General features: G+C 37.8%; 1 protein-coding gene across 1 annotated transcript; it reads left to right on the top strand.

The window, feature by feature from the left end:
• The first annotated feature begins 14,418 nt into the window (after positions 1-14,418).
• LOC148017897 (phospholipid scramblase family protein C343.06c-like) lies at positions 14,419-14,970 on the top strand. The gene has a single exon (XM_087661514.1). It carries the CDS (start codon positions 14,419-14,421, stop codon positions 14,968-14,970), a length of 552 nt encoding a protein of 183 aa, XP_087517640.1.
• Positions 14,971-15,011: the final 41 nt, after the last annotated feature.

Below are 15,011 nucleotides of genomic sequence, written 5' to 3' on the forward strand. Positions count from 1 at the left end.
GTCTTGTTGGCCTCTAATGTAGCCATCTCCTCATCCATTGTTGCATCCCAATGAGCATGACCAACAGCATCATCAAAACAAATGGGCTCACCATCCTCAACTAGTTTCACCATGTAAGCATAGTGGTGAGCTGCATAGCCTTCAAAACCAAATCTTTTAAAAGGGTATCTAACCCTGCTAGATTTACGTACCACCGGATCACTCAATGGAGCCTTTACATTACTATGAGCTCTCTGTACACCTGGCGTCCTGACTAAAGCTCATCATCCAAACTCTCCGAACCACTAGAATGTCCATCAAATCCCAAATGACTGGTAGATGCATTATTACCATCCAATACTTTCTGCTTTCCTTTGTCCTTCCCTGCAACACTTATAGATCCACCTGAAGGTGTGGGGCTACTCCTTAGTCTCCCAGACCAAGGGCTCACTGTAGGTGTAGTACCAAATGATGTTTCTGGTTCACTAAGACTTTGTGATTCTTGTTTATCTTTCTGCACATAACTGTCGTGATCATTATAATCATCCCAAACATCACTAGCAAGTGTACACCAACTTCCCATCTCATCAAAGATAACATCCCTACTCACTCTGGACTCACCTATGATAGGGTTATAACAGCGATACCCTTTCTTCTCTAAAGAGTATACAATAAAAACACATTTTTTTGCCTTTGGATCAAGCTTTTTCCGTAGCTCATCTGGCACATGAACGTATACAACACAGCCAAATACCTTCAAGTGCAATACATCAGGCTTCTTGCTAGTAAAGCATTCTTCAGGAGTCATCCCACGAACTACAGATGTGGGAGTTCTGTTCATAATGTAAACAATAGTATGAACAACCTTAGACCAAATTTTTTTGGGCATATTCTTTTCAGTTAATGCCCATGGAGCTTCTGCAATACGCGTGTTTTTTCTTTCTGCAACACCATTTTGCTGTGGGATATACCTGCAAGTAAATTGCCTCTTTATCCCATGAGTCCTCAAGAAGCCACTGAACTCATTAGAGAGGTACTCTTCCCCTCCATCTGATCTCAAGCACTTCACTTTTAAGCTTGCTTCTGTTTCAACAGCTGCCTTAAAAGATTTGAAGTGCTCAAACACATCACTCTTTTCCTTCATGAAGTATATCCATAGCTTCCTTGGATAGTCATCAATAAATGTGACAAAGTATTTGTTGCCACCAAGAGATACATTCTGTGTAGGCCCCCAAATATATGTATGTACTACATCAAGTATATTTCTGCTCACTTCTCTATCATGCGAGAAGGATTGTCTTGCCTGCTTACCAAACTGACATGCTTCACAGACTTTATGCAATTCTATAACTCTAAAAGAAGGCAACCCTGTAACCAATCCTCTGGACTGCATTAATTTCAGCCTTTGTACATTTGCATGTCCAATGCGTTTATGCCGAATTTCAATATCTGCAACAATACCTTTTCCTTTAGCATACATAGCAGCATTCATAGTAGAAATTCTAACATCCAAAGTAAACATATGTCCAACTCTACTTCCCTTTTACAACCAACCTGCACTTGTCATTGAAGGCTTCTACAAAGCAGCCCTTTGTATTAAATCTGACTTGCAGCCCTTGATCTACCATCTGACCAACTGACACTAAGTTCTTTGTAATAGATGGCACATGTAATACATCTGGAAGAATCTTTGTTTTACCATCATGCAAGGACAAGGGAACTTTTTCAATGTGTGAAATTGGGAGGCATGAAACATCACCCGTCTGCACATAACCTGTATTTTGCAAATCATGCATCTCTCCAAACCATTCTGCATGGCTGGTCATATGATTGGATGCACCTGAATCAACATACCAAACATCATCATGTGTTCCCTTTCCTATAACAGCATTCATCATATGCTGCATAACAAACAAACGTTCATTTTTGTCTTCATTCTGTTGTGAAGATGATGCATAGTTTCCTTGTTGCAACTTACCACTGCGAATATAATCTTTCTTAGCATAACATTGAGCTGCAATATGACCTGTTTTACCACAGTAGTGACACACAATACTAGAGTTGTTAGAGCCTCTGTTCTGCCATCCACCTCTTCCTCTAAAGCTCCCCTTGCCTCTAAAGTTTCCTCTGCCTCCAGAAACCTGCATTTCACCAAACTGTTGATTGAACCTGTTTTGTTGGTTATCGCCAGCATGTCCCATACCACGGCCTCTCAAAGAGAATCTTCCACGTCCCCTTCCTAAACTCGAGTAAAATTCTTAGACCTGTTCACCATTTCTTTCTGACAAATCACCCTGCATATTAATCTCTTCAGTAATCATGAGAGAGATCAGCTTATCAAAATCTAGAAATGGCTTCCGTACATATACTGAAGTAATAAATTATTTCCATGCCTTCTCATTGTTAAGGCTACTCAAAGTGGATGAAACCAAATCATCATCATCGGGCATTGCATCAATTGCTGCTAAGACATCTGCAATGCTCCTCCCCTTCAAAACATACTCATTGATAGAAATTTTTCCTTTCTTGAAGGCATTCAACTGTTGCTTGAGTTGAATCTTTTGTGCCTTTGTATTTACTGAAAACATGCTCTCAAAAATTGTCCAAGCTGCATGTGAAGTTTCTGCATTCCTGATATGTCCCAGCATAGTATTATCAATTACTGTAGATAGCCAGTACATCATCTTTTTGTTTTTCGCATTCCACTCTTTTCATACTTTTAACTCATCTACAGTCAGAGGGATACCCAGCTCTGGCTCCTTTTCTTCATCTGAGACAAACTCATAAAGGCCCTTTCTAATGAGGAAGTTCGTCACACGGAACTTCCATGAAGGGTAGTTGTTCTTGTCGAGCTTCTCAATAATGGGATTCTCACTATTCTCTGCCATTATCACAAACAAGGATATAACACAGCAAGCTAGTCTTCTTCAATCTTCCACAACACGTGCACAGTAATACACCAAGCAATCGTTTTCACTGATTGCTCAATAGTTTATGTAATTTGCAACATGTTTGCAGATAAACCTTATGTTTTCTTCCTACAAACACATCAAAAATTACAGATTCACAATCTGCAACATGTGCACCCACTTTCGATCAAAACAGTCGAAATTATAATGTACCCTAAAACTACTGTCCACAACCTTGCGGCTCTAAACCGGGGCCTTGAAATGGCCTCAGATGCCCAAAATATCTGCAAAATGTACATTGATCTGCTTGCACACTAAGTCTCACAACAATCTGAGATTTTTGCTTGACCCTGCTTCCAGTGCCTCCACAGACACTATCTAAGAGAGAGAGTGAAAGAATGGGAGAGCTTCTTACCCGTGGCTTGCTTACTTGAACCTTGCTTCTTCTCCTTCACTTCAGCCTTCAAAATCAACCTCTCTCAGTGGTGCGGTTCTGATACCATGTCAAGAATCGCATGGTGGGGAGACTTGCTTGAGTTGCGGCGTGAAACACACACTATGTACACAAGAGGAAGCTCACTCAAGAACACAAGAAGAGAGATGGAGGCCAAAACATTTTCTTGCTGATTTCTTCTTCTTCTTCCACACACTATACAATGTACACAAATTATAGATAAGATACAACATAAAGAAAAGTAGCCTACTAAGTCAAACAACACATAGCTGACTATACTAGTCGACTGGTGCTATAACTATACCAGCTATAAATAGGTGTAATAACCTGAATATAATAAGTAATGAGTCAGTGGCCATGTGAGAGTCATAATGACCACGGACGTGCTAAGTATAAACGTGTGGACCCATCTAGCCAGGCGGTCCATCATCAATGTCTGCACATGTTGAGCTTGCCATCTCAACACAAACTAGGGGTTAGACATGAAGTCACATTGATCAGGGTATATAAGATGTAAGAGTCCCAGATTAGGGCAACCAATTATTATCAAGAACATACTCTTCACCTTCATCCTCAACTTCCATGGCTTCCTCATCCCTTCTCCTCCCTTTTTTGTCTTTATCTCTCCTTTTCCAGTCTTCTTTCCTCTTCTTCTTGCTCTCTCTCTCTCTTCAGCTCCTCTCCTCTCTCCTCTCAGCTTCATTCAGTAAAAGTGGTATTAGAGCTTCAAGATTTGGTCATTTTCTTATTTCCCCTTTCTTCCTTCTCAAGTCCCAAAAACCCTAGTTACACAGCTTATAGGCACAGGTACAACGGGAAGGACTACAATTAACTTCAGCTTTTTGGAGCAAGCAAGAGTTATGACTAGAGATTAAAGATTACATAGGCTTAGTAGTTCAATCCCTCTTGTATGCGTGCATTATAACTTATACTAAAATTCGTTGTATTGGCTAGCATTAACTCCATCTTGTCTGGTGACCTTAGATAAGCCTCAAGTGAGTAATAGTAATTGTAATTGGGTAAGTAGTAGCCAAAGAGTCATTGGACTACTAAGGTAACCCCTACCCCAACCCTTGTTTATTCTTGGTATCTCATGAAAAGACCCAATATCTTTTTTCCAATTCGTCTCATGCTAATTGCTTAATAAAAATGTCTGCCATGTATACTCCTGTTGAGGAAAAAGGTAGATGCTAGGCGAGGTAGTAAGACAAAAGAGAGGTGACCCTCCCTTACCACTTAAGACCCTGAAGGGGTGCAAAACCTGGCCTAGGGAGAGATTTTTCCAGCTCTGGGTGATCCAAATCTTGAAACTTTTAAGGAGGCATAGGTACATCTCCATGATCACCACCTCCCCTAATTAAATCATCCCCTTTGGACACCCCCTCAATGCTAATGGCACCCATATATGACACTTGAATTGCATGGAGTGAGAAGAGATGTATGGAAATAAATTCACTTATGCATTGATGATAGAGCAAATGGATATGAAATGTTGCTTGGGATAATGCTCAGTATGCCATGCTATTCATGTTACTGATCACATCTCTCAACATATGCTCTATCCATATAAGGCTTTTTGCAATAAGAGACACACACTATTTTTTGTCACAATCCTGTAGGACACTCATGAATATCATATTATAGACAATTCTATATTCAATCTAGGATTATACCCTATAGCTCACCTTGAAGAGGTATTTGTCCCCTCTAATTTGAATAAAAAATATCCCCAATCTAAACTACAATTTGGAAGTTATGCCCATTTTTGTGCACTAGGGTCACTGTGGACAGGGTACAAACCACTCCAGGACAGACACAGTGATTCCATTGCAAAAAATTATGGTCATTTTATATCACAAAGATTTATAACTCATCTCGAAGAAGACCTTGTTTTCTCTGGCTTGCATAAAAAATCTCACCAATCGAAGTTACCTACAAAAAGTTACGTTGCATTTACTAACAATAGGTCCTGGATTGCATCCCAATGGCTAGCCAAAAAGGCAAAAGCAAGGCCCATGAGAAACTATAGAGGGAGAGTAGAGACTCCCAAACCTCCATGAATGATGAAACAAGCTCGACACAAGATTACTATGGTCATATGTAGGAGGAAATGCCCCACGGATACACCCTACTCAATCACACCCTATGTTAGCATGAGCTTCGTCACATGGAATGATATAATAATATGGTCACCAACCTCCACCAAATGATGTCCAAGTTTGATAAAATATACTGCACCTTTCCTTCATAAAATATACCCACATATTTCTTGAACAATCATTAATAAATGTGATTAAATATTTGCTATCACCAAGATATATGTTTTGTGTAGGCCCCCAAACATCTATATATACAACATCAAGTATCTCTCACATCTCTATCATGCAAAGAAGCTTGTCTTGCCTACTTACCAAATTGACATACTTCACACAATTTATGAAATTCTCCAACTCTAAAAGCAAGCAACCCTATAACCAATCCTTTGGATTGTATTAATCTTAGCATTTATACATTTGCATGTCCAATACGTTTGTGCCATATTTCAATGTCTGCAACCAAGCTTCTTTACCTTTAGCATATATAGAAATATTCACAATAGGAGTTCCAGCATCTAAGATAAATATGTGGCCAACTATGCTTTCTTTTGCAATCAACCTACACTTAGCATTAAAATCTTTCACAAAGTAGCCTTTTCGATTAAATTGAACCTGCAATCCTTGCTGTACCATTTGACTAGTAGACACTAAATTCTTTGTGATGGATGGTACATGTAATATATTTGACAGACTCTTTGTCTAGCCATCATGCAAGGACAAGGAAACTTTTTCAATGTGTGAAATTAGACGGCATGAGACATCACCCATCTACACATAATCGAGATTTTGTAAATCCTACATCTTTCGAAACCATTCAGCAAGATTGGTTATATAATTAGATGCATCTAAATCATTATACCATACAACATAATGCGTTTACTTTTCTATAACATCATTCATCATATGTTACATAGCAAATAGACGCTCATTTTGTCTTCATTTTTTCATGAAGATGATGCATAGTTTCCTTGCTATAATTTACCATTTTCGATATCATCCTTCTTAGCATAACAATGGAATACAATATGACCTATTTTGCTACATTAATGACAAGCAATAGAAAATTTTCTAGAACCTTTGTTCTGCCATCCACATTTTTCTTTTAGAGCTCCCCTACCTCAAAAGAATCTATAGCCTTTTGAAACTCACATTTCACCAAATTGTTAATTAAACCTATTTTTCTAGTTATCACCAAAACGTCCCATACCATAGTCTCATGAAGAGGATCTGCCATGTCTCCTTCTCGAACTTAAGTAAATGGACCTATTCATCACTTCTTTTAGATAATTCACCATACACATTGATCTCTTCAGTGATCTTGAGAGAGATCAAGTCATAAAAAAATGGAAATGGCTTCAATACATATATAAAAGTAACAAATGATGTCTAGGCCTTCTCATTATTGAGGCTATCTAAAGTAGATGAAACTTAATCATCATCATTAGGTTTTGCATCAATAGTTGGTAAGACATTTGTAATACTTTTTACTTTCAAAGCATACTCATTTACAAACATATTTTCTTTATTTAAAGAATTCAACTCTTATTTCAGTTGAATCTTTTGTGCCTTTGTATTTACTGAAAACATATTCTTTTGTGCCTTTGTATTATCCTCCACTCGCAAGCCTATACCCTTTTTCCCAATTGGCCCCGGCTAATCGAGTACAAGGCATGGAAGTATTGTGAAAATCTAGAGGAGACGAATATTGAGAATGGCCTCTAAGCGGAAAATGTCACGTGCGGATGACAACCTCACAATGAACAATGAAGCCTCAGGCAAAGACATCACTGCTAATCCAATTGCAGTACCGGTTGTAAGTAATTTATTTCCAAATTGACGAATGCTTGCTTTGATTCCCGCATAAGATGCATTAGACCCGTACTATGCCACATGAGAATGGTTTAACTGAAAGGATAAAGTTCATCCCAAATATTCAAAAGATGAAGTTTGCAAAATACTTGTATCAACAGAAGTAAAAGTGCAACTAGATGCCACGCGATAAAATTCATGCATAGCATAAACAACATGTAAATTTCCAATTAGTAGTAATTTTTTTCACCCCACTGAAGGTATGTTGTAGCTTGCATGCTTAATGGATTGCATGGTAGGCAGTCCAGTCTAAAGGAAATACATTCCCAAAAACTCTAAGTTCTTTGCCCAAGCTCTTGCTCATATCATGAGATGATAGCTCATGTTTGATAGATTGGGATCTTGACGATGTGCATAGTAGTACAAGAAATTAATCATAAATATTAAAACCAAGGTGTCTGGAGATTTGTTTGATAACTACTTCTTCCATCAAGCTAATTTGGGGTTACAGCAGATACGAACAACAACTCCAGGTCTCAACGGCAAGTGGAGAGCTCAAGAATTAGGAAACCTCGAGATAAAGTAAAGACCGATACTTTTTTACTTGTTGGAAAGAAGGTTGGGTTATCGACCAATGTAAGTGATTAATAAAACTTATGCCTTATACAAGGTTTGAAACCTTAACATATGCCTTACTTGAAAGAAGGGAGTGTTAAGTGTATTTTAGATAAAATTGCAATTTGATTCCAAGGGGGAGAGTAGATATGCCATGGAAATGTTATCACATCTATTCTTACATTGTTTGGAAATATAATTGGTTTTGTTGGTTGTTCAAACATGCTTTTACATTTAGCAGTTTGATGGATTGTCATTTGGATGATTATTCCAAGTGCCTGTGATTGTTGGAAAATGCATGGTAGGGGTCTCTAAGAAAATGATATGAGGGATGATTGCATTGATTGTGCTTGATTCTTCATTGGATTAATTAAGGAAAGGATATTTTGCATGTGTGGATCATCTCAAGGGTCACACCATGCTTCAACCCAAGAGGGCACTGCTCGATTCAGGGGTCGATGGTCGAGTGGTGAAAAGGCCAACCATGAAAATTGTGGTTCACTCCTAGGTTGCTTAGGGAGCTCTAAACACCTCTTGCCTACTTTGGAACGGAGTTGAAGATTGCCGTGAGCCCAAAGTTCCTGGCATTGGAAGATCCTATTCTAGATAATGGATGGAAATTATGGTGCCATGTGATTTGGACTTGATGCTTCTGCAGGGTAGAAGGGATATATAATTTCTCTTGTATGGGGCAAGAGACAAAGATTAAATTGAAGATAAGTTAAGCAATTTGTTTTATCAAGAGGAGTGCTTGCTCTATTTTCATGTCTGTACTGTAAATTACGCTAACAAACGCCGTTCCCTAAAAGGTTTACTTAAGGAAGATGATTTTGAATGTCACACATAAATGTGATAGGACCTAATTAGAAAACTAAATCTATCAAGGAAAGTGGGTGGGCAGAACCCCTAACGGGTCTGTCCTACAGGCAAGGTGGTCCTAGAGAGCTGGAAGGCTTCTCAGAAGGTTTTACCATAATTCTGACCTTTAGGCATTGCTAGGTTAGAACCTAATTCATCCTGTTTTAGGGGACCGAAATGGGATTAGGCCCGGCGGGCAAAGAGGTTGAGTAGTGCATCCCTCTCATTTTCCATTCTCTTTGAACCACGGTATAGATCTGCTTCGGCTTGGGTATCTCTGCGTAAAGTAGGATATCTTGGACCCAACGGTAGAATGCTGTTAGGAGACCTTGACCACTAGGAACCTAAGTTTCAGGTCGATCCTAGTTGGTTTGGTCACGAATGTTCTATTGCGAGGTGGAATCAAGAAACACTAGGCAATAGACCCCGTAACATTCCCTGGAGTGCCAGGTGATGTTGCTTAGATGTGTTTGGACAACCGATAGACATGCATGTTACACAAATCATCATTCTTTTGAGTTTGATACTTATCCTCCTTACTATAGTATACTCCTTGTTGCACCCTTGTAAGCCTATCCTTGGACAATGTGGGATTGCCATTGAGTTGGCTTACCAATGTAGACTTAAAAAGAAACCTACTATCCTGAAGCTCCACTATTGGGCTCACTTCATTCATTTCATCCAACATAAAGTCTACCACATGTCTTATCTCACTTGTAGACACCTCATCCTTTGAATCCACTCCATCATCGACAAGAACTAAAGATTCCTCTTTTGTATCAAAATCTTGTAGATCTGAATTGGCATAAGCCTCAAATAAGCCTTCAAACCAAGGCTCTGGCCACCATTTCTTATCCTCTTTACCTTTTGGCTTCATTTGCAAATCTTCACAAATGTGTTGAGCACTTTGTAGTCCCATTTTCAAGGCATCAATGATCTTTTCATCAGTCAAGACACATTTGTAATCACCTAAATCTGCTTTCTTCATGGTCTCTTTGAGATTTAACTCTCTCCATACATGTTCTGACTTCTTATGGGCCCATCAAAATTTCACACCATCCTCCTTGCATTCAAAATGTGAAATCCTATTTAAGATCCCTATACTGTGCAACATGTCCATCGAGTCATTAGTACGCTCTTGCCCAACCATGCTGCCAACCTTACTGAAATATATTTTATGAGCAATACAATGAAGTGACATGAGAGCTGCACATCTAAGAATGCCTCCTTACCGATAAAAATCTTTCCTAGTGTATAGGAGACGTGTTTTATAATTCAAGATCTCCATATTTGGAAGAAGAATGCCACTTTTGTTGCTAAATGGATTCTCTCCACCAAGCTCAAGTGCAAGGACAAGAAAATATCAATGTAGTCTCCAGTACTTTCAAGATAAGCCTTTGTTCCTATCATGCCCCACTCTTTTCTATGTTTTCCATTGCTTGTTAACTCTCCAAAACACCATTGGACTTGCCTACTACATATCCTTTGTGCTACAACCCAATTTTGATTATCATATCATCTGATATCTCCTTCCTTAAGAAAAAGAATCATATACAATGGTAACATGATTCAAAGTAACCTAGACATCACCAATCACCAAGAGACAATTGATGCTTTGGTTTGTCAAGAATGTTGACTAGCTTTTTTCCATTGTGTATAAAATCTTGATCATATAGGCCTGAAACCTCTCCATTTGACAAGCTAGTTGAAAGAGGCCATCTATCCCATGTTAACTTGTATCTATTACCATGATTATTTACATAATCAGTCAACATCAATTTTCTTTGTCAACTATCTCCATTTGATGCATGTCCAATAATCGTACCTACTATCCGTTTGAGCTACTCATTCCACAATGCCAAAATTTCAATCCATTATTTTTGAACAAAACTTGCATCAAATCAATTACAAGTGCAATGAGAAACCATGACTAAGCATGAAAGTTTTTCATGAAGTGGATTTTCAACAAAGACTATTGCATAACCACCAATGATACAAGTGTCAAATGCTTCAGTAATCACATCATATGTAACTTTTCCTTCTTTGACTTTTATCATGGATGAAGTCCCACACTTATGGCTTGAAGACTTGTATCCATAAAGCAATAAGAGTATCATCTTTCGGGTTCCACCTACAATGAAAATAGTAAATTTAAATTTTATAAAATATAAAAGTTAATCGATAATACTTTTTACGTGCCAAAAGAGAAAATATTATACATTTACCTTATTCGCTTCTTTATGGTTGTCTCGTCTTCCACTATAATAAATGGAATACTTTCTATGATGCCATGTTTTTCTTTCTCCTTTTGATATATTTGAGCAATGGCATCAAATATATATCCATGTATCCTTGGTATAATGTAGGTGCCTTGTCTATGGCCCCTCTTTATTGTTAAGAGTGAAGGGCCATTTACGTTATTACCAAGGAACTCATGCAGCCTTGGTCCACCCCACATCTTCGTAACCTCAAACAAAGCCTATGTATTTGCACTGTATCGTTGACCTTCCTTTGATTGTACCATGTTTGTAGATATATCTTGTAAAAAGTCCAACAAAGCAAGCTTTCCACTGAAATTTCCCAATCTATAGGCTTTTATTATATTGTTACAAAATCTTTGGACATCTTTTCCAGTTAAAGTCTCCATGTTGGCCTCACATAGGCTTCTCATTTTCACTTAAAGAACTACAATCTAAGACTTACTCATCCATAAATTTAGAGTAAGCTCTTTTATATGTTTTTTGGCATCAATTGTTGTATTCCTAAGCTCTTGTCTAGTGAGATAGTCTAATCTTCTACCAAATCATGTTCCCTTATTTCCTCTCTTCTGTTGTACTAGTTTCTCCATGTATACTCTCATCCTAAAGTCATCAAGCCTAGATATACATTTGCAATGGCTACAAGAGAAGTCTATAAATGGTTTCCCATTATTTGAAACTCGTAGACACTCAGTATGCTAAAATCAACCATCTATTTGGAAGCATGTTTTTCCATCCTCTAGATTTGCCCTAGTAAAAGGCTCTTAAAAACAAAGCTTACCACTGCATTGATCATCTAATAAAGGTTTCACATTCATTTTCTTGTTGTTCACTACAATAATTGGACTCCATAAACCCCAACATAACAAGCTTAAACTTATTAATGGATTTCCATTGTCTTCATGGTTATTAAGAGAGTCCAATGGTGGGCTTCCCACCTTTGTAGAGAACACAAATTTGCTAAGAGGTGTTTGGTTTGGGTCATGTACTAGTCCCTTTCGAGGATGTCCATGTGACCCTGTAACTAATGTCTTGGATTTTTCCACCTCCTTTGAAATGCCTTTGTGTGTAAAATTGACTTTGTGTGTTCAGTCAAAATAGTATATAAATCAGACCTTGGAGGGCTCAGATGCAACCATGTATCATCATACTTGCACCTTACACTAGAAAATATTTTGCCTTTAAAGCTGTGAAATGTAGCTACAATCACCTCGAAATTCCAACCTACATTTATTAAAAACTTATATTACGTAACAAGTCTAGTATTATAGAGCCTCTATCCCAAGCCTCTATCCCTTTCCTATCATCTGATTCTTGCTCAATCATTGTAAATTCTATATTCATCTTTTTAAGCCCTCAAAACATAAGATAGTTTTTTTCATGCCGTTTACCATCCAAAATGTGTGTTCTCATGAAGTTAGATAAACAAATATATGCGGCATTCTTCCCTCCTGGTGTGCCCTTTCCATAAAATGACTTACACTCGTTACACCATATTCAAACTTGAGGTTCTCCATCAACATCTTCATTGTGTAATTCAAACGTATCATCCCTTGAGATTGTGGATTGTTTTAATTTTAGCCATACTCTACAAAATTCTTATTTCCAAGTCTCAAGAATGCTTGGACTTAGCAATTTACTTCCTAGCTTTGATGTGAGATGTCTTGGAGTATCATTTTGTTCCTCATCAACATTGTCGCTTATTTGAAGAAGGAAGTTCATTTATGATAGTATAACTCCTCTCGATATGAACTTGATGATGGTCACCAAGAGTCCATCGCTCCTCTTGTTGTTTCTTAACTAGATAGTTATCCTCGATGAAGTCAAAAGATCCATGTATAAGCTCGTCACCCTCAATTTGTTTATGGATTTGAGAAAACATAGGTTTAGGTCCATCTTTTCTTAGTTCACAAGACTTAGATCTTTCTCACTTTCATCGAGGATCACTTGAATCTTGTGAAAAGACCCCATGAAGCCCAATTACCAAGTCTATTATTCCTTAAGTAGGAATTGCATTCAACATTCAAAGGATATTATAAAAAGAGGAGTTCATTAGATGAGAAAACTTGATATTCCTAAGTGTCATGTTTACTTGATACATTATACTAAACACTCCTAAGTCTATGATGTAATATCATGACATGATTAGTAATTCTTTTGTACATGCACTAGGGTTATTAATAGTGTTTTGAATTACTAACACTCTTGTATATCGTGACATGGAATCTCAAAGTGATTTCTCTTAAAATTTATAAACACACAATTAACTTAACCTTGAAGCTAAAAAAGCACACTTGAGTACATAGTCTAATGATACTCAACCAAACAATCCATGATGATCAAAGTGAAATAAGAAATTCAAGCTATCTACACAAATTCAAATAAAGATAGTCCCACTAAAGAGAAACTTGGCTTAGAAGAGATATAATACCATCATTTTAAAATGATACATAAAAAATAAAGAGCACACTTTCTAACATATGAAAATTTCCAAAAGGATCTGTATCTCTGGACAATAAAGTAAAACTAGTTACAAGTCATGCTATATGGTATTGATAATGTAAAATAATATTTAGATAAAACTTGGCTCCATTTCTTCCAAGGAAAGCATAGCCAATTCACCATTCATACGAAGGCACTCATTTATCTTGTTAAATGAAACCCTTTTGGATGGATCTACATTCATCATTTTATCTCCAAAAACATCAAACAAGTGTCTAATCATTATTAAGGATAGAGAGATAACTTTTGTTACATCAAAGTAATCAAAAGCATCCTCATAGAAATAACAAAGCTCCCATAATATCCAGTCAAGGGCATAAACATTAGTCTATGGGCTATAACAACCCTTTAATGTAGTGCCTTTCAACTCAGGCGCGCTGTCGTATTGCTGCGCATTCGAGATGTGAAAACCACCTGAAAGTTGTGTGTGCGATTTAATACTTTATGCACACTTAGTTGTTGTGATTACATTTATTCTCTGCGTATGAGTATAGATGCTCACATGAAGGGCTTCACTTCAGATGTTTTTGTTAATAGCACACTTATTAATATTTATGGAAAATGTGGCAGCATTTTAGAGACAGAGGCGCATTGCAGATCGTTTGAGGAAAGAGAGGTTTCTTAGAGTTTGGAGAGACTAGCAAACCGTTCTATCGTCAATTCGGCCTCGGACAACCATACCAAGTCAACCTTTGGTGGGAATTTTGCAGCCAAAAACCCCCCAAGAAGCAAAAGTTGCACCTTTACTTGCAAGAAGTGATATTATAGTTACACGAAATATTGAGTGGGTCAATCTTTTGGTTGGTTTTGAACAAGCAAATCGATATGTTATCATGGACCCTCGAGAAGGATTAATGATGGTTGGGTACATAATTGAATCAAGCCATTGGCTGCTTCGTTAATTTCTACACCGAAGGCGGCCATTCACTGCTTCTATTATGGATGCATCAGGCAATGTCCTATTTACTGTGAGGAGATCGCCATGGTTCATTAACAGCATGATTTATGCTGAGATAGATGGAGGAGTTGTGGGCTTTGCCAAAAGGAGATGGTATCTCTGGAAACGTATCTATGACCTTTACTTGGGCAAGAGGCAGTTTGCAGTTGTAGAGAATCCTGGTTTTTGGAATTGGACTTTCACTTTGAAAGACGAAAATGGAAAAGTTCTTGGTGAAATTGATCGACATTTTCAGGGCTTTGGTTATGAGATGCTTACAGATGCTGGCCAGTATGCAATTCGATTTGGTGATATTGCCCCTGCTTATCACTCGAAATCTGCAGTAGATGCAATGTCTGCAGACAAATCTGTTCTGCCACAAGGAATTAATGTGAATCATGAATATGAGGCTGAAACATTCAAAGTAGATCGCCCATTATCTCTGTCAGAAAGAGCGGTGGCACTTGCACTTGCAATCTCTCTTGATAATGACCATTTCTCAAGGCATAGTGGATGGTTCTTTCCTATACCATTTATAGGAGGTGAAGAGTAGAAGCTGAGAACTCCTAAAGCCTGACGGGAGAAATTTTGACC

This window comes from Lygodium microphyllum, chromosome 21, assembly GCF_053477565.2.
Source record: "Lygodium microphyllum isolate KBCC chromosome 21, Lygodium_microphyllum_v1.1.10, whole genome shotgun sequence".
In the NCBI taxonomy this organism is placed as follows: domain Eukaryota; kingdom Viridiplantae; phylum Streptophyta; class Polypodiopsida; order Schizaeales; family Lygodiaceae; genus Lygodium; species Lygodium microphyllum.